The sequence below is a fragment of the Semicossyphus pulcher genome, unplaced genomic scaffold, assembly GCF_022749685.1.
Source record: "Semicossyphus pulcher isolate SPU_LCO1_2020_fin unplaced genomic scaffold, fSemPul1.0.p SCAF_12, whole genome shotgun sequence".
NCBI lineage: Eukaryota > Metazoa > Chordata > Actinopteri > Labriformes > Labridae > Semicossyphus > Semicossyphus pulcher.
In genome coordinates this window covers 2,321,729-2,342,820 of record NW_027211626.1, presented here as the reverse complement: position 1 = coordinate 2,342,820, position 21,092 = coordinate 2,321,729, and the positions used below count along the sequence as shown (strand labels likewise).

Below are 21,092 nucleotides of genomic sequence, written 5' to 3'. Positions count from 1 at the left end.
TCGTATAGACTGGACCGTGAAGGGAGAGGTTGAAAGAGAGGGGAACTAGTTTATGCAGAGTGTTGCCTCCACATGTGAGATTTTCTGCTCTGCCTCTTGGGGAGGTACTTATGATAATCCATGGCAATGTGAGGTTTTAGTCCACCAGCTTAACAGAGGAACCCTTCTGATAGGGCCACTCATACTTGGGTAGACTCTGGGTTATTGAACCGCAGCCATTGCCCTGAGTAGAAAAGGTTATTGGCTTTAACACTTTCCAAGAGGGTAAAGTTTCTCTTTATGGCTTAATTCAGTGTGTCGTTTGAACCTGGCAAGCCATCTGAGGCTAAGTGCTTCATTTCTTTTGTGCATAATTGCCAAATTAACTGCTCAACAAACTCATTCTGTGAGCAGCCTCTTTTGAAGCTTAACACCCTTTCAGTCAAGTCAGAAATGAAATAAGACAAAGACATTTTATTCAAAGTTAAATGAATATCGCCCCCTGACAGACACATGATTTAAGGTGGTTTGACTCATGCGTTTAAATTTCCACTTCAACAATAGAAGGAGGCAGTGAAAAGGAGGTGAAGGTGTTGCTTTATAAATGGCCTTCAAGGATAAAATCAATTTCTCTCCTTCTTATCCCATACATGCAGCGAAAAAGTGTGGCACCTTTTTAAATACATATGTAGCTGGGATTCTGGACTAGTCTTAATGACCTTTTCTGAATAGTGATGCAACTGTTGTGTTGCAGTAAGTCACCGAACAGTATAAATCAATGTAATGTGGACATTAATCTTAAATAAAAAAACAGACATTGACTCACAAACACTTTTGGTTATATCAGAGGCGACTGTAATTTAGTTCTGTACATTCCTACAGTGTGCCTTGAACTGTGTTTTGAATGACCAATGTCCATGTCCAAATTTTACATTTTGAATTAGTTTCTGTTCTACCGATACAATGACCCTTTCTCAAGATGGAATAAGCAACCAAAAAGTACTGAAAGAGAACCTGCTGCACATCTACTCAATGCTTTTTATCGTCATGTTTAAGCACGGACATGATTTCCCCTTCATGTGAGCCTATGAGGCACAAATATCCACTTTAGTTTGACCTTCCATGCAGTTCTTCTTGAGGACACATTGTAAAAGACAAAGGACATGCTGAAGTTTGTTGCTATTATCTAAAGATGATATACTTTACAAGCTTGGGAGTATTTTAATAGCAGCATACAGTGTTGGTAGCTATGTATCAATAAAGGCAATGGTGCATGCTATACGACCCACCTGTGTGTGTCTGCGTAGGCGCCGGCGCTGCGTCTGTTTCACTCGCTGAACACAATGTACAGTTTGACTCTCGCCACGATAACCTGAATGATTTATGGCGTCTCTTTTGCCGTTAGCCACTCTCCTGCTTCATGGCGACACATGCTTGGAACGATGCTTGGCCTTCGGGCGAGGAAGAGCAGTCATAAAGAATTCAGTTTTCTGCTGGTTGCCATTAAATGTCTGTCAGCATTTTTATTTCATATTGTATGCCATGCCCGCTACAGGCTATTAAATGGTATATTCTCTCGTGTCCTATAGGAGGAGACTGTGGCTCTGAGGAAAGAGGGGAGTGGAGTGGTCCTGGACTGCCAGTTACCTCATCTGATCGGCATTGATGAAGACCTGCTCAGCACTGGAATCATCCTGTATTATTTGAAAGTAAAGAGATCATTTTCACTTTTAATTCACAAAGATCTGTGTATTTTCTTCAGAGTTCATTACAAGACATGGTCTAATGCTTTCCTCAGTTGCTGTGCTTGCAAAACACTAAATTGCATATTGTATCATAAGCGTTTGATCTTCTCTGTAGGAGGGCAGGACACTGATTGGGAGTGACGAAGCATCATGCAGTCGGGGAATTGGTAAGTCAAGGTTACTATATTCTTAACTGCTGAGTTATGCATTCAATATATTCACACGGCAGACAATTTCCTTTGTCATGCTGAGAGTGGGAAGCTAAAATGCTGTAATGTAAGGCACAATGTAAAGCATCAGGGTTTCTTTCCACAGTAACAACCCGCTCGGTGTACATTATCCCACTTAACAAAGTGGGCGATTTAACAAATCGCTATGATTTCACTACTTTAATTAAATTACTAATTTATTTTAATATCTGCAGGGACATCAGACCGTATTTCAAGTTATTCAACATATTTGAAATCTTATTAGCTAACTTTAGACAACAGCTAGCAAAGGAAGGTGCAAATAGCAATGGTTATGTTAGCTCATTAACTGTTAAATATGTGTTAACTATGAGTGCTAACGTTAGCTGTTGTGACTAAAGCTGTCGGGAATTAGTGATTTATCAAATCGACGTATTTGTAAGCTTATATGGACAGCAAGTCACAACAGCTAATGTTAGAATTCCACAAACTTCTAGCTAACATTTATCTTAGCTAGCTAACATCATTAGGAATTTACACCCGTCCTATCCTCTCTTTTAATACTAATAAATTGTGATTTTTAGCTAGGAAGTGCATGAATATTAACATTCTCTTGTCAAATGGTAGATTATTGTGTACCATGATGTTTAGGTCCATGCAGAGGGACATTGGACAAGCTACCGTTAGACAACAGCTAAGGTTAGCGTTCAACCAATCCCTAGCTTACATTAACTGTAGTGAGCTAACATTCTAGCTTGGAATTGTAACATTATCAAATGTTGGTGTAAGCTAGGAAGTGGTTGAATGCTAACATTAAGACTGTGAGCTGTCCTAATGAGATTACAAATATGTTTTATTGATAACTTTCTTTCTACCAACAGCTAAGTCTCAACAGTTAACATCTGACAAATTTCTAACCTTTAGCTAGCTGATATTGGGCCACATTTCAAGTTAAAACAACACATTTGATAACTAATTGGCTACCATTTGACAACAGCTAATGTTAGCATTCAACCAATTTATATCTAACACTAAGTTATAGCTAGCTAACATCATTAGCTAAGAATTTACTTTATTATCTTGTAACACTATCACATGTTGGTGTAAGCTAGGAAGTAGTAGAATGCTAACATTAGTTGTTGACAAATGGTAGTAATGTAAGACATCTGACATCACTTTAAATTCACTGCAATTCTCAGCACAAGAGTTACAAAGCTAAGTTGTGTGGATACGGTGGGTCTGACTGAAAATAAGTCTGTCCTTTTTATGCTTTCATATTTAATTGTATTTCAGTGCTTCATGGGATTGGGCTGCTGGGTGAACACTGTGTGCTTGAGAACCGAGCTGGGACCGTGACTCTGATCCCTCAGGATGGTGCACTGTGTTCAGTCAATGGCTCCGTGTTAACCGATCCCTGCCAGCTGACTCAGGGTAAGCATGTCTGCAAAGCTAATGTGCTCCTGATATTTTTTAATGATCACGAGGAGGAGGAGGAAGAGGAGGAGGAGGAGGGAAAGAAGGCCATGTCTGTAATAATGAAGATTTGTCTCTCAGATTCCCAATTATTCAGCTCGTGGGAAGCAATAACACTTTCATCTTTTTTGAATGCAATTATATGAAATCACTGCATCACATCTGCAAATGAAATCCACTTTATGTCCCCGGGTCCCCCACGGCAGCGCACTCAGGGCATGAGTGGATTGTGAACACAGCTCTCCACAGGGTAGATGCCATTTCTCTTACTAAACATTTTGAAGGGCGAGAGGCCCCGGACAAAGCTCCAGACAAAGCCCCAGGCCCTCCATTTAATTGGCAGATGGAGTTGATAGGGCCGGCAGGTTTGAAGTGGGCCAGAGCATTAACCTTTCAAAGGACAGAGCCAATCGGAGCTGAAACTCTTGCCCCCCTGAGCAGACCCTGCGTGCCGGGGCTGGGAGCTTTCCGCGCTTACTGCCTCCTCATCCTCGCTGCTTTGCTTTCCAGAGATAAAAACTGCACACAGAACCAGGCGGCGCAAGGCCCGGCTACGCTAGTCTCCTTTATAACCATTTCAATTTATCCAATATCCCCTTCAGAAACGGCTGCATCTGAAGCTATTTTCTTGAACAAATGATAGTAATTTTCAGTCCAACAGCAGCTGGAATCCATCACAGGCTGCCCTCTCAGGTGCTTTGTCACTCGTCAGAAGTCATTAGTAGTAGCAAGATTAGTATTTGCTCTGCCGAGAGAGGAGAAGGGAGGAGAATGGAGAGGAGACCTGGAGAAAATCTGTGGATGTGGCCATATGTGCACGAGCCTGATATATAAACCCTAATATCACTTCAATTCAATAGCTCTACAAGACTTCTCGAGTTTCCTTGGAGTTATTTTCTCTGGTAAATTATCCCCCTTTTCGAGGTCACTGCCAATCACGTCTGGGATTGTGTTCTTCATGGCAATTCATTCACTTTACCTCAGCAGAGGAAAATGTTGGAACTTTTTGTGCCAACTTTTCCCCAAGTTCACTGCAAATCTCACAATGATGGGAACATTGGCAATTGCCAAAGTCTTTTTCTTCTCACCTTTTTTCTACGTTATAGATATTTTGCCACACTTCCAAAGGTTGTTCCAAAGACTTGGCAGACCCTTTCTTTCACTTGTAACTGCCTTAAACGCATCACATTATCGCTTTTTCAATCTTTCTAGTGCACTGCAAAGCTCAGAGGTTGGCGTGGCATTTCTGTAATGCCTGACGAGGTGTCCATTATAAGGAATTTAAGAACGTTGCCTCCGCAGAGCCTATAAATTCCTGATTATGGACCCCTAGGGTATTATCACGCTAATACCATAGTCGCTAGCCAAAGTAATAAAAACTAAGCCCAATAATTTGTGCCATCATATGTTCTGCAATAAAAATATAATGTTCTTAACAAACTGTAACTTCCTGGTAACACATGTCTGACTAATGGCTATAAAAGTCAGAGAAGGACTCTTGTCAAACGGGAGATATTTCTGTTGCGCTCTGCTCGGAGTGCTTTGACTTACCTATGTACAAGGAAGCTAACTGTATGCTAGCAGAATTCAAAGTCAATAACATTGCATAGGGTTGACATACTATAAATACATTTCGGCAGCATGTTTAACAACAAGACTAGCTAGTTAACCAGCTGTGTGCGACATCAAGTTTTTCCTGAACCAGTGGTCGGCCATGTTTGCTGTCGGCTGCAGCCTGAAGTTGAATAGCGAGTGGGATGTGATCCAAAGTATTAGTCAGACCAGAAGGACAGTGTGCATCTTGCAGCTTGTATGTTACAGTTTCTCTTTCTTCAGCTGCGTCCCAGTTATAAGTTTGTCCAAATGTGTCCATTATCAGGAATTAATTGACCCCCTGCTGCCAATCTGAATGAAGGAGAGCCATTGAAAAACAAACGTTTAAATGGTAGGTGCGTTGGTGATTTGCAACTCTTTTCACACTTTACCTCTTTTGTCCATTTCAGGTGCCATCATACAGATAGGAAGAGGAACTATACTCCGCTTTAACCACCCGACTGAAGCAGCCCAGCTCAGAGAGAAACGTCAGGTACACACACACCAGACGAACTCTTATGCTGCTGTGCTGCTCGCATAAGATGCTTCAACTGCATTTTCTGCTTGTGATTTTATAAAAGCAAGTCAGCATCATGCACTTTGTTTCCATAACTACCAGCTGTACTACCTGCGTCTTTCAGCAAACATTGCTCATGCTGAACTCTCACACTTCTTTCTACATCAGAAACTCAACATCCCCACCAGTGAGATCAATGCAGATTATTTCTGATCAAAATAAGAAAAACTGCCTACTTTTGTTTTTGTCTGTTTTTGTTCTGACTAATTGGCTCACAAAGAAAAAAGCGCCAGATCTTTACATCATAAACAATCCCCCCACAATGTTGAACTGTTTTCAACCTTAGAAAAGCTCTTCCTGAAAGGATGCCAGGTGCAGCCGCTTTCAAAATGGCTGCTTTTCATCTGGCTTGAAACGGCTCCCTCTTGGCGTTCGTTCTCCTTCATGTGTTTTTAAAGACGCTTTGTGTGAATGCATCCTCAGATCTTAAGAAAACCTCTACCAGTTTTTCTCTCCAATAATTTGTTACTGTATAAGAATTCTTCATGAATTTGAGCTGCATAAGCTTCAGTGGGTGTAAGAATGAAAACTGATAGGAGTTTATGTTCAGGGAGAATTAATCATCTAAAATAAACAAGTCAGAGAATTTCAAATGTTTTATCTTGAAAATAGAATATTTGACAGAAGTCTGTTTTGGGGTCAAAGGAATCATTGTGTGCCGCTGGCCAATTTAACTAAGTCAAAGAATAAGCTGATGTCCCTTAAGGGGAAATAAGAATATTTAGGATTATAATTAATTGTAGTTTTTATATAATGTTCCTTTTCCATCCGTCTATCTGCAGAAATATGGGTAAATGCATTTAATATAAGTCAGTAAATCTGTACTTTGGGCCACAACACTAAAAGAGCGTCTGTTGTCATGTTTGACAACATACATTCATGGATGTTAACATGGATCAATTGTGTTATATCCAATGGAATGGCAGGTGATTGGCTCAAATGCTTTATTAGAGATTTAACGTCCAGTCCAAGGTTCGGTAAACAGAAAAACACAGGAGCAGGCAGAGTCAAAAAACAAGCAATGATTAATTCACAGAAATCCCTCTTGAGCACTATCATCAAAAGTCTGGGACGAGGTGACTCAAGCGAACACAGCGAACTGGCAACGAGAGGGAAGACAGACAAGGTATATATACAAACACAGTCAGCGGAAGACAAGACACAGGTGGTGGGAAACACAGGGAGCAGGAAATTCGAAAGAGAGACACAAGCTGTGTCCCAATTCAGGGCTGCATCCTTTGAATGACTTATTTCAAGGCCGATTGCGTCACAGCGGCGCCTTGAAGGCTTTGAAGGCTCCTTCAGAAAAATGCGTCCTCTTTCTCCCGAGCCACGAAGGACCCATCAGGTGCATCCAACATATACCGAGATTCATTGCTCGCCATTCAAAGGAGATGGCCGACTCTTACACGGCCGAGGAATACACTTTTTATCGTCTTTGGTTGCAACTCAATCGAATAGCTGGTGATACAAATGTAAAAAAACAAAACTATAAATTATCTTTAAAATAATAGTTGTGTTATATGTTACGTGACGTTAGTTATGTTAGAAAGTAAGCTAGACCTGTTGCTAGGCGACAAGAGTGGCGCTTTGTGACGCAGGAGTATGGGTGGGAATGGCTGGTGAGACAAAAAGGAAATCCTCCGTAGACCATACTGTCTCATTTCAGTTTGGAATTAGCGGTCTACACAGGTTACTAATGATGCAACCAATAGGCTGCGTCCTTCAGAGGATGCAGCCCCTGAATTGAGACACAGCTACAGTGTATTTTCATTTTGTCACTTCCTGTTTAATTTTGAAACTTTTCCGGAGACAAAGACATGACCTTGAGGAGTTCGATAGTTTGTTAAATCGAGGGGATAAAATATCTGCCAAAGACCAACTTGACACCTAAATCATGAAAGCCTCTTCCCACTTCAATGCAGAGTCTGTGAACCTCTTGGCAAGCTGCTAAAATCCAGGCTTGCGAGCTACCTGTTGGAGACCCCTGCTTTAGAGGTTGCAAAATAAGCAGAATGGAGCTCTTCATACAGTTGAAGTGTGACAAGTGATTTTAGGTACAACTAGTTGGTCAATTTCTTGGCAACAGAAAATTGCTAATCAGGGAGAGAATACAAGAAAAGTACAAGACTCTAAACGGTTCACACCAACCAATCTCAAAGAACCGATTGACTGTGTGAAAGCAGCAACAGTGAAGCAGGTTACCAAGAGGCCTGTAGACAGTCTGACATCTCAGGAATGGAAGCCTGTCGCTCTTTCAGTGTGCATACAAATCATGTTTCCTGGATGCTCAACTACTTATAGATTTGTGGCAGTGTGAAAGTTACATGACATGTGGCTTAGTGTTTTGCAGAAGTCAAATGACATGTCCAGTATCATTTAAAGGTATTTTTAGTTCGTTATTTTAGTACAGTATATGAAAGGAAATTACTTGATCAGAGAGAAGACCGTAATGCCTGCAACTCAAAATGTGTCCCCTTTCAGCATTTCCTCCCAGACTTTTATAACATTTCATGTAATAAAATGGATTCACAGGCCATTTTACAGACACAGCTGTACTTCTGTTTTTTGACAGCTTTCTGCTCTCTGCATTATTGAAAATTGCTCGCTACTGCGGCCAAGTAAAGCACAGACATCCAGGCCCCGCTGTGGTTCCAAGCAGAGCCTGTGCCATTCATTTTTTAACATTGATTCCAAATGAGATGGTCCCAAGAGTCTCACATTTGCTCAGTCTGAATATGTGCTCACATAACCAGAATGTGTGTAACTGTTGCGTAAAGAAGTGAATTTAAAATGGCCTATTTCAATTGTGTAACAGTTCCTTTGAGTGCAGAGAACAGTACTAAAGAAACGGGTAAAACTACATGGAACCAAATGAATGGACCTGGTTGTACATTACAGCTGTTCTTTTGTTTATGAAGAATTCTGCCTATTTTAGGAATACTTGATAATTTCATGGTGCTTATCCTTATTTTGCAAAGATTGATTTGCAGGACATTTATCATTTACATGTCGTCAAATGTTGTCAGACAGTTAATACAAAAATTAAACCGTTATTTAGTTGCAAATCTACCACACAGCGTCCATCTTCCTCTGTCATGCTCAGGTTGGGAAGCTCAAAGGTTTAAATGTTTTACTGATATATTCCAGGTTTACAAATCGTACACAATTAGAGGATCTGACAAATCTTTGTTTCTTGGCTTCTCAATTGAACGTGATTGAAGATGATTGACAGTTAAAAAAAATAATATTTAATAACTCATTAGGCATCAACAGCTAAGTCACAAAGGCTAACATTTGCATGTAACCAATTCTAACATTATTGTTGGCTAGCTTTCAATTTGTTATATAACATATACATTAGCTAGCAAACAGCATCGTTAGCTAGCGAGCTAACAACATATTTGCCTAGCCAGCATCACAGCTTTCTAACATGACTGTTAGCTCGGAATTTATGCATTTGCTTTAGTATCATGTGACACTATCCAAAGGTTTTGCTAACTCGGTATTGGTTGAATGCGAACAAGCTATTGTCTAACAAAAAATGCTAATGGATTATTACAATGACGTCTTCAACAAAAATGAAGCCAAAATACCCCCGGAAGCAGACGCTGACATCTTGTGCATTTTGAGTCTGTGATGTGGAGATCGACTGGAGGAACCGCAGTATTGAAGCACCGCACCTTCTGCTAATTAAAACACACATTTACCTTGTGGCCTTGACGTGTTGGAGCCCTCAGGTGGGCTCAGTCTGCAGCAGAACAGCTTCTTGTGTCGGTCTGAAGCAGTTATTCAGGGTTATGGAAAGTTCAATGACTGTAGTGTTAGTGTTAGTTACGTCTCCTCTCGCTGTTCCTCCTCTACTCTGCTGCTCGGGAACAGAACGCTGCAGGAGCCGGATTTGTCAAAAGAGCTGTCAATCATGACGTCACAAATCAGCATGATAAGAACTAACTAGAATGACAGAAACCATGTTTGAGAAAAATGTATTTGTTGTGTATTTTGATTTTATAGTTTGACTCATGTCCCATCTGTTAACATGGAGGAGGCGGGCTTTATGACCTATACGGCAGCCAGTCAGCAGGGGGCGATAGAGAGGGTTTGGCCTCACTTTTAGGGAGCTGTCATGTCGGCCATCTTTTTATGCAGTCTGTGGGTTATCATTGATTTGTCAGAGTCTCTCTGCTCACAAGATTTGCAAACCTGTGACGCAGCAGCACAAAATTTGCATTTGAGCTTCTCACCTTGAGCGCGACATCACTGGAAAATAGCTGCTAAAGGAATATGGTGAATATACAGCTGTCACTCATTGTCATTTCACAGTGCTCTCTCATTCTGTTGTCTGCAGAGCGGGCTGCTGTCTCCCTTCAGCCTGTCCTTGACTGACACGTCCAAATCTACTGAGAATCCGTCCAAGGTGATGCTTCAGAATTCAGGGTGAGACTTCTGCAGACATGTGTAATAGCTCTTTACACTCTGTGAACCATGCACAACGGAACCCTCTCTCACTCCGTCTCCACAATATGCCTGCTTATTGAGCAGGCTTCATCTGGCACGTACGCCAAATCAAAGCCATAAATCACGGCATAAATCATTTCTGCGTGCAGAGTCGGAAACATGCAAAAATCCATTATGAATTTCTTCATGCTGCGCCAGTGGAAATCATAACAAGGCATGTATCCTACAACCGAGGACATGTCCCAAAACGGCCTCTAGTTCAATGAATTTCCTGTGTCCTATTTCCAGAATCACTGCAGTGCACTTGAAGTTCAGCTTCACAGAAAACTCCCTGAATGCAAAGAAGAAAATAACAAAAGCCCTGATTAGAAGTGACATCGCTCCACTTGTGCTTTACTACACTTCCAGCAGATACAACACAACATAATACAGACAGGGATGCAGACAGAGAAAGGCCTACATACTGTCTCAATACTAAGTTTGTCTTTAGCCAAGGACAGGTTCGCTCTGCTCATGTCATCAAGGACTCTTTGGGCGCTCAAAGTGGTAAATATAGCAATTGTGGCAGACTGAATGAGCCAGTTAAAATTTGCATGCGTCAGAGCTTAAGAAAGTTTTAAGAATAAGAAAGTTTTAATGACAAATATATCCATGACTACATATTCATAGCTGTTAGACGCATATCTTCAAATGTTTGGAAATCAAACATTCCTGGCCTGGAGGAAATATCTTGAAATTTGGCACAAGCAATCTTTTGGAGTCAGGAATGTACCAATCTTGGAACCCATCGGCTATCGTCTGAGACAGTATAGCCTCTGGGAGCAACGGTGAACACGTTGGACATTCCGGTTTAGCCAGCGTTTAGCGATAAACTCGATTTTTCCGTGCGCTGCATTGTTTACAGTCCAGATAGAAACTTGAGAAGTGACTGCATGTTCAGATCAAAAGCGAAGCGTATTTTGCCCCTTCGCATGTCTGCAAAATAAACGCTGTCATCTCTTGGTTCGTCCCATCCCCCGGAGGAGCGCCCGTTCATCTGTCTGTGCTGAGTCTCAGTCTCACTGTAAACAGTAAGTTACACAGAGGCTGCACTCTGGCTTTCTTCAGCGGGATGAAGCCCAAACAGAAACAGATTTTCTTGTGATCGACTTTAATTAACGGCTCTTCAGTTTGCTGAAAGAACAACATCATGATGCAGATTAGGAACAACATGAAGCTTTGTCAGGTCTGTCCTCAAGAGGAGAAGAAAACTACTTTAACATGAGACGGAGGGCGGAGACATCATTTATGATGCAGGAATTCGGGAACTCTAAACGCTGATCGGCTTTCGTGACACAGGGTCAGGGGAGATTTGTCTCAAGTTGAAATTTACATCTTGAACAGATTGTTAACTGAACTTGCTGCACATGTCTGTTTATAGAGATTAATAAGAAGCTAAGTCGTTGTCAGATCAGCGCTGCTGGGAGCCGGGATGTCATTACGACAGATGCATATGCCGAAGCCTGCTGATACGTGATTGGTCAATACTACTCGGACTACAAACAGAAACCAGAACACTTCCCGTACTAAAATCCGGTTCCAAACCTGCAGATTCTACATTTTTATGTAGAAGCTGTAAAAAGTGATTTGGGTTGTACTAATAATCAGTGGAGTCTCCCCCTGCTGGCCATTAGAAATAATGCAGGCTAAAGAAACTTGTGCATTGGCATCACTTTTAAAACCTATAGGCTATTCCATTTCTTATATGGGATTAATTCAGGGTACTATTAGTCGACTACTCGGCTGTTGTCTTCCTTATTATGTTGATTACAGTCTGTGGATTTAAATGGCACATCAACTGGTCTTTGAGGCTGTTTTTAAAGGAACATAAAACATAAAACACAAAGACCCCTATAGCAAATCAGCAGAACACCCCCCTAGAATATTAAATCATGTGTTAGACTGATATCTTTGTTTTTTCTTTCACCCCTTCACCTGGCACGCTGAACCATCATCTGTTCAAGCACCGAGGAAAAGCAGTGGAGGAAGGTCTTTCCTTCTCTCAGTGCTTGGATATGTATTCCATCCTTGTTCTTGTTGTTCGCAAAGCATAAACCTCCCTCGCAGCAAGGACAGAATTGATCTTTAAATGTGCCCGATCATCTTGGAAATAACCCTCATCGGTAAATAAGAGCAGATGATTTGAATTCAAACGGCGTCCGCGGGTATCTGTTCAGCTCTGAGGGCGACAGGAAATATCAATGAACTGACCTGCAGTTGCTTGAGGGGAGTGCTCGAGTGTAACAAAAGCAACCTGCCAGTTATCGGCTACATCAGGTGGATCACAGACTTTCTCACTGGAGAGTTCGGACAAGAAAAGGCAAACTACATCGACAGAAAGTCTGACCTGCTTCTGACGGCATGGGAGCACTTTATATCTTTGATATTAAAGTGGATTTTTGTCAGCCGTTAGCAGACTTTCTTATCTAACCTTGCCTCTAAGCATGAAGTGTAGAAGCATTAATTGAGCTTTTGTTTGGAAACAAATAAGTGGATACTCCTCGGAGAGGCACGAAAAGTCTTTTGGTCTATAATGACGGGGTCAGAAACTAGAGTATTGTTTTTATTGAATTCATGAACACAAGTCCCACTTCTTTTCTTCTAGTAAAAGTTGTCCCACTGTGTTTGTTTTATTCTTAAATAAATGGACTGTGTAACAGAGACAGTATGTTGAAGCCAACTTTAAATTGCAGCTCTTTCAAACGCAGCATGTCTGAACTCTGAGAGCTCCCACTGATGGACCGGGCCAGCTGGTGTTTGACCCAAGCAGCTTTTAATGGCTAAGTTAGCTTTGAAAGTCCGTCATCTGACATCCCTCTCAGTGTCTGCCATCTCGAGCCAGAGGACCAAGTGGCAACTTAACTATTTGCCTCCTCTGACCACCGACAGGCTGTTATTAGGAGCTTGAACCCTCTGAAAAAGTGTTTTTACTCAGTTAAAAGTCCATCACTATAGGAGCTCCTGTCACTGGGTTGAGTGCAGCTACAATCTTGCATATCTACCCCTGAAGGCTGTGCCCTCTTTCTTTCGTGTTACACTCACAGACTGTATAATCAATAAACTTAACCAGTATGAGGTCAGCCATTAGACTTTTCGACTGTCTTTTTGAAGCCTTATGTCATTTTTGCTGTCCCTATGTTGATTTTTTCGAGCCAGTAGGGACCACATTTTGACGAGAGCTTGGGGTTAGCAAATGCTAAGTTGTCCAAGCTGTACCGTCTACACCTGTTGCTAATTCATTAGCTGGTTCGTCGTGTAGTCTGTTTATTTTTAAGGCTAAAGAATTTAAAGGAGCTTGTGAACAAAGCTGACTCAAAGCTAGCTAGACCAAATCTCAGTTTAGAAAGTGGTGGGGGAGCAACACCTACCAGTTACCTTTTAAATACCTGTTCTTCCCGTTGCTAAGGCCTACCTTTTTTTGTGGGCAACAGTCCTGACTCGCATGCACGAGTCACCACGAAGATATCAATGTGCGACAAACACTAAAAGCTAAAGAACCAGGTGATGACAGACACCAATACCTGCTAATTAATGCTAACAAATAAAGTAATAACAGATTAGATAGACACCTTCTGAAAATAGGTATCTATCTAATATCTGTTAGTCCAACAAACGTCACAGCAAGATAGATTACTTGTCTGATTTTTGCATGAAAAAAGACAATAACTAACAAGGCTGATGTAAACACAGACTGACTTAGCTGAGATGACACCTAGCAAACAGCTAGCAGCTCCCATCTTTCACTTAAGGTCCCGATCAGACAGAGCGCGTTTTCTGTGGAAGCCTACAGTTAAAAAAGAGCTGTTATTTTTACTGTTGTTAGGGCAGGGGTCTCCCGCCCTGCTCCTGGAGAGCTACCTTCCTGCATGTTTGAGGTTTCTCCGTACTCTAACACACCTGATTGGAATGTTTTGATCACTATCAATCACATGAGAAGCTTCAGTCGGTTGATAACGAGCAGATCATTAAAATCAGGTGTGTTTGAGTACAGAGAAACCTAAAACACGCAGGAAGATAGCTCTCCAGTATCAGGGTTGGAGACCCCTGTGTTAGGGCAACCACCGAATCATTAGCTGTCATTAACCTAACCGTTATATTCTAAACTGTCATAAGTATTTCATCCGATTGGAGAATGAGAAAAAACGCTAATGACGTTGGGCGCTTTTCTACTTTGAGTTCCTCTTATTGAAAACAACTACAAAAAAGCCGCCCCAGCTGCTAAAACGTGCTCTGTATGATCGGGCCCTGAAGCAAGCAAACTTTAGGCCTCAATATAATTTAAACAGACAAGTTTTAGAAACAACAACCGGCATACAGTTGTCATTAAAAGAGAAATTAGCTACAGAGACCAAAACAGTTTTTTGTACCAGGCTGTAAACATGTTTAATTCTGCTGTAAAGCTTTTATATGGGGCCGAATGGGGATTGACTCACTTTTGGATCCAGCCTCAAGTGGCCACAGGAGGAACTGCAGTTGTTGGCACTCCCTCACTGGCTTCACTTCTCAGCCCTGGAGCTTTCCCGCCCAGTGACACCTAACTGAAACGAACAAAGTTAACATCCCAGGTGCCTCCACAAATCTAGGTTGGAGTTTTATATAACAGCCACAAAATGAACCAGATATGTTTGTTATGAGATGTGTTAAAAGGGTGCATATGAAAGGACTCATATAGACTCTGTGTGTGTGACTAGGAGGATGGAAGAGAAGCTCAACCAGCAGGAGGTGGGGTGGAAGCAGGTCCAAGAAAGCCTGAACAGACGCAACCGGGACTTCAAAAGACTTTCAAAGGAAAACAGTGGGGCTCCCCATCAACAGAGAGCGGAGCAGGAGACAACAGGGGCAGAGATGGAAGATCTTGGCAATGGGTAAGTACGGGGGAGGCAAACTGAGTCTCTGTGGTTATGTTAATGAATTTGTTGTTTGTGTACCAGTTTTGCTAACATTTCTTCCGCTGCAAGAGCACAGTAAACCTCTCCATGTGAGCAATATGTGTGACAGAAAAGAAAATGTGGTCAGCTTCTTCCTGGAAATCCCAGATCAGTGTTCTTCCATTTATTCATGTGAGTAGACAAACATTGCAGAGTACAGGACATCCTCTGCACTGATCCCCAGGATCTGCAAAAATCCTTTAATCGCCACGAGGACCTGCACTGTGTTTCTCTGGTTGAAGTTGTCAATGCTTTAGTGCTCCTGCTTTCCGCCCTCGTCAACCTGCTGCAGCCCACAAAGCTCAGCCAAAGCCTCTGTTTACTGTCAGAAATCATTCTGAGCTGTATATTTGGTTTCGGCTCCCCCCTCTAGAGTGCTCAGTATTGTATGTAAATCCTCAAATCAACATGCACAGATTCTATTTAATTTCACAGCTAGTAGAGTGGCTCTAATCTCATCCAGCCGTTTGGGCTGTTTGCTTTCCAAATCTAATGGATGGTTTTGTGGAGGGTGGGGGTGAGGGGTTATTGCAGTCTTGTCTTTTGCCTGCAAACTGTTTGAAGTCTCCAGTGTCACACAGCAAAGCAAATAATTGAATTTGCTTTAGAAAACAAAGAGCCTGGCAGCGCGTATAAGCATATAAACACAGCTGTACTGTGCACATGCCTCATATCAGGACGCAGTTTTTGTTTTCACACAGAATATGAAACTGATTATTTCATTCTTGTATCTTTGCTGTGTCATTTTTCAGCCAGATGGATTTGCAGTCTGCACAAACAGCTGAGTCCAAAGTGCCAGGTGGCTGTGTTACTGCTGCGACGATAGAAAACCTCATGACCACAGTATGTAATTTTAGTTTCTACACATACAACAAATGAAGTAGTTTATGCATGAAATTGGAACAGTTTTAAAGAAATTGAATAAAGCTTAAACAACTGGTGGAAGTAGTTCCTTTAATAGAGACTTTCTTATGCAGATTTTATTTATAGAGGTGCTATTTTGCCTCCGTGCAGCTGAAGTGCTAGTCCCTTTTGTCTTTGCAAAACAGAGCAAATGTCAACGGCTCCCCTCCTCTCTTGCCGGGCTCAATACAGATTTTTATGAGGCATGAAATACTTTTTCCCTCGGCTTGTTGTGTTTGTTTATTATGCACATATTTAAACCCTATTACACTTTCCTGTAGGGGTTTCAAAGAAAATGACATTCATTTTGTAAAAGCATATTCCAATAAGGGCACTTTTGAAATATGTCTGTTTATACGTGTACCTTGTTAGACTTCAGTCCATTTCCCTCTGCATGTGTTTATGCATTCAAGTATAATTGAATGCATAAATAAAGATGTTTTAAAAGCGAGTTGTTGAAAGAGTTATTTTAGTTTCCTAGTATTTTGGAGTAAATTGCATATTGCAAAAGTTTTATTTCCCCTCATTTTTTCTCCTTTTCTCATCCAACCGCTCAAATATAAACTAGGCCATACCTGGGAAATATCCTGTCCCTCACACTTGTTCTGAGGTGCATGAAAATGCGCTACAGGGTCGGGTAAGCACCAGGGATGTCCAGGAGCAGGAGAGGGAGTCTTCACATAAATCAGGACCGGGGCTCATGTCTGAGTGGCCGTGGAGGAAAGCTCAGAGTGGAGCTGGAGATGCAAGTTGTAAGGGAGCGGAGGTTTGGTCAGGGGATGCCAGCCTCCAGCAGACAAGTGTCCTGGGCCTGGGTGATGGATGCGGCATGAAGCCAGAGGGGAATGCTAACGAGATCCAAGGTGTCGTGGCTGACGGCTACAAGGGGAGACCTGGCTCTGGTGGGAGCTCATTAGGCAGCGTGTCCCACCTGCAGAGAGGAAGAAGCAGCTCCACGTCTGTCCTCCCACAGACCGGCACTCATTCTCGGCTCAGCAAAAAGCCTCTCAGCAGTCAGGCAGCCCGCTGTCCACTTGAGGAATCTACATCCAAGGGCCAGTCTGGCTGTAGAGAGATGGATGAATCTGGAGGTTTGGAGCAGTTCCCGGGAGTCGATGTGACACAGACTGCAGCAGTTCAAAAGTCAGGACTGAGCTCTTTGGTCAGCAGAGTCTCTTGGATCGTCCAGGATGCAGGGCGCCTTCTTTTAAGCTCTCCCACAGTGCTGCAGCAAGTCAGAAAAGAGGGACTACAGCCTGTGGGGGCCCGCTGGTCCAGCCATGTTGTCTCTCTGCTCAAAGAAAGTAATGTTCTGTCAGTAGTGAAGGACAGTCAGGTTCTCTCTGTGGTTAAAGGGAGCTTTGTCTTCTCTCTCATCAAGGATAGCCACATTTTTTCCATGGCAAAAGATCTGCCTCTCATGCAGCACATCCAGACGGAGATAACTCAAAACCTGCAGCCTGAGGAGGCAGCTCAGATCATTCAGGGCTGCATTAATCCTGAGACCACACAAAGGCCAGTCCTAACACCAACACTAAGCTTTAGTGGCGTAGAAGAATTGCAAGATGATATACAAAGAATCCCAGAAGATCTTGGGGATCAGTGGTTACAACAGGAGCAAGACATGGTGGACATTCATGTGAAAGGAGGAGACAAACTGGTTACAGAGCCAGCGAAACATGCAGACCACCATGCACCTGAAGATCAGGTATTAGAGAAGTCGAGGACTGTGCATAACACAAAGGATGTCCAAATCTTTACTCAAACATTGATAGAATTCCCTGATTCCTTTTTAAACCTGCAAAATCAGCCTCTTGAAGACATGATGGACACTTTACACTCAGTCATCTCCACCTCAGTGTTCACCTCCCAGAGGATTTTGGCTCTTTTTTGGGTGAACGTTGCTTCAGGCAGCCAGCCTGAGCCCCGCCCTGCCCTCCTGATCCTGCTGGAGACCGGTGTCTACACCCTGACCGATGACTCTGGGCTCCTGGTTTTGTTCCATCACCTCCCTTTGCTGCAGCTGAAGGAGGTGCAGATAAACTTAGCTGGACACAGTCTGCGTTTGATGGGCGCTACAGAGGACAGCATTCTGGGTGTCTATACCTACAGCCAGAAGCTTACCAAAGAGCTGTGCTTGGCCATATTAAGTGTCATCTGCCCGGGGGACGAGCGGGTTTCTCAGCATCCTCTGCTACATGGAGACTTGAAGACGATATCTTTAGGCTGGCTGGATTTTGTACCCGACCTGCTGCTGGATGCTGGATTAAGGGTTTGCTGCCAATTTCAGAGGAGCCTTGCTGATCTGTTTTACCTTCTCTATTGTAACATGGATCAAAAATCGGTCACCCTGGGAGAGGTGCAGCTACTCTTGTACACAGGTGTAGCTGTTAGTATCGGCCACACTGAGTCTCTGGCCCAGCTCTTACTCACAGATACCCACCTTGGTCTGGTGCAGGAGGATGCTGTCTTTCACCCGCTTCCACGCTCTGTGACCATAGCGCCCCGCCGTCCTCAATTCCACAACTTAACTATCCGTCAGCGCTCAGATGTGCGCTGCGTGCTGATGCATGGTGAAGACGAGCGCGGGGCTGTCACACTGGATGTAATCCTCGCCAACGTGAGGGGCAGGGGTCACCCTGAAAGCGTGACTAAGGCAGCGACCCAGCCTGCGCTTGTTTCAAATTCATCTCCGCATGCAGAAGTGTGGAAATTAACTTTCAGTTGCTCCTCTGAGGCCGCCTGCCTGATTAATCACTTGTCAAATGTCTGATCAGGGATTGAACAGGCAGTAATGAACAGCCCAGCTTGATAACTCTCACTCACAGGGAGCAGTGTCTAAAGTGCATCCCAACCAGACTGTAGGAAGGGCAGACTCGTTGTTAGGTGACTGTGAAAACTATGACCTATTTGAAGTTTCTGTAATTTTAATGTTACTGTCTGTATGACTTTTTGATATTTAAAAGATTTGAATTTATTTGTTCTTGTGCTGTTGTTGTTTTACCACTTCCTCTGCAATATATTTTTTGTCAGTTTAAGGGAAGATTTTTTAGATAATTTGGGGTTAAAGTTTAAAGATTGAGGATTAAAAACTCGTTTGTCCTGCTTTAATGTGTTTCAAAGGCTTTGTGATATTTTAAAAGAATTTAAGATCTCATTGTAACAGTTAATAAAGTTGTACATTTGCATGATGTAATAACACTTTAAGATATTTTATATTTTATATAAAACAGATTTCTTATCAATATTTGTGTTTGTAAAAATAAAAGGAAGTTAAATCCACTGCTGCTCTGGACTTTTGTTTATCACTCAGGATCACTATAAACTTTTTCACTTGGGGGAAACAAAGAATTCAGAGTCTGATGCATTTCACTGCTTTCTCTAATGTCTAATATTTTGTCTTCCTATCGCCTCCTGTCATGCTTTGTCTCTTTCTTCCCTCCTGTCTGATGTTAGCCATGGCTTTTTATTTTTTACTTTATCCTCTTTATCACTGTCTAGAACTCTTCTTGAATCTGTGGCCCCTTTTACACTGCCAGTTTATTACACCTCTGTGCATTTTACATTAGAGTTGAGGCGTAACAGAGGTGGAATGGTGGGGCGAAGTCGTTTTGCCTCGGAGGAAGTAACAGGCATAACTGAGGTGAAACTGCAGAGCCGGCAGGGCAGAACAGGTGTGTGTGTGTGTGTGTGTGTATGTGAAGCTAGCCCATGGGGCGCACCTGTTGCTTCCTCAATGCTGGAACGCTGTGTAAAAACACACTGGGGCAGCTTTACGCCGGTGTTGCTTGGTTCAGTGTAAAATGGCAAAGGCAGCATAAGATAAGAAGATAAGATACTTTATTGATCCCCAGAGGGGAGATTCGGTTGTTGCAGCAGCACAAAGACAAGTAGACAAATAGATACAGGAATAGATAAAAATTAAATGACATAACAGGTCTATACAACTGGTATACAAAAGTGACCTCCAAAAGTGACATGGTAAGGGATAAAGTGACATATATGGGTAATAGCAGCAACATTTAGCAGTATGAAATGGTTAGTATGAGCATGAAATAGTGAAGTGTAAATAAGGTGCAATATAAAAAGTGTCAAATATGTATGTTAATTACATAATGCAGTATGATATGGAATATTAAGTAAATGTTTATTACAGCAGCAGAAACAACATATCAGATGTAATGCTAACATGATGTAGTGCAGTATAGTATGGAGGTAAGTCGTATGAAAACAGTTTATGGCAAGTGTATAATTAAGTCGAGCATGTCCCAGTCAAACAGCAGAGCATCGTTATGGTGCTGTGGGGAAACCGCACAGTAAAAAGGGTTTGTCTTTAATTCTAACAATTAAATTTACCTCTGGAAAGATTCTTCGTATCTGAGGTCCAGAGGTGAAGAAGTACAAGTACTTTGTTAAGTAGAGGGAAAGTTTTATTTTTCCACAGTCATTTATCAACTTTTTACTTTCACTTGCTACTTTTCAACAAAAATATCTGCCTTTCTACTCCTGACATTTTCAAAAACATGCTCTTTATTTTAACTTAAAGTCGAGGTGAAATGAAAAATGAAAATCCATTTCTTCGTATTCTTATATCAAAATCCGATCTTTTTTTCTTCCTGTAAAACTAAATTTCACGCGTGCTTACGTAAGTTAGCACCAACCAATTTCAACCAATCAATCTGCAACATTTACCCGCAGAGCACCAAGAACGCTCGGTCAGTTAGCTAGCTACTGCGCTGTGGAGAACGTCTGTCTACGCCCACTTCTCAACGATCAGATCAAATCCCTCTAATGATATGTCCCGCCTGCACGTCCAGTTTCACTCGGAAATACGTCACGATACGGAAGCTAGATACTCTCGAAATGCCGTTTCAGCCCGACTTTAAAAACATTCAAGGCAATTATTTTTATTATTCATCATTGCACGCTACCTTCTCTACAAAAGGCTCAGGTAACGGGAAGACGAATGGGCAGTGACGTTTAACCCCTTGCCAGACCACGATCGTTCATGGTTCATGGTTTTTAGCTAAAAGTTAGACGTCAACAGAAGCTACGTTTCAGTTGTTCACAATCACAAGTAAGTGCTAATGTGTGTATTTATTGTAAAGACTATAGTTTCTGTTGGCCATTTATCATAATATAGTAGGTTAACCAGCTGTTTATGAAGCAACAAGTTAGTTTATGTTAAGTAGTATTTTTATCCGTCCTG

At 42.1% G+C, this 21,092-nt stretch overlaps 1 protein-coding gene across 1 annotated transcript in view; it reads left to right on the top strand.

Moving 5' to 3' along the window:
• Positions 1-18,656, top strand: part of kif16bb (kinesin family member 16Bb) — a 33,164-nt gene extending 14,508 nt beyond the window's left edge. The window contains 8 exon segments of the mRNA XM_069659017.1: positions 1,569-1,688; positions 1,840-1,891; positions 3,206-3,343; positions 5,389-5,471; positions 9,904-10,013; positions 14,744-14,917; positions 15,733-15,823; positions 16,515-18,656. Coding sequence (XP_069515118.1) covers positions 1,569-1,688; positions 1,840-1,891; positions 3,206-3,343; positions 5,389-5,471; positions 9,904-10,013; positions 14,744-14,917; positions 15,733-15,823; positions 16,515-18,656 — 2,910 coding nt within the window.
• The last annotated feature ends 2,436 nt before the right edge of the window (positions 18,657-21,092 follow it).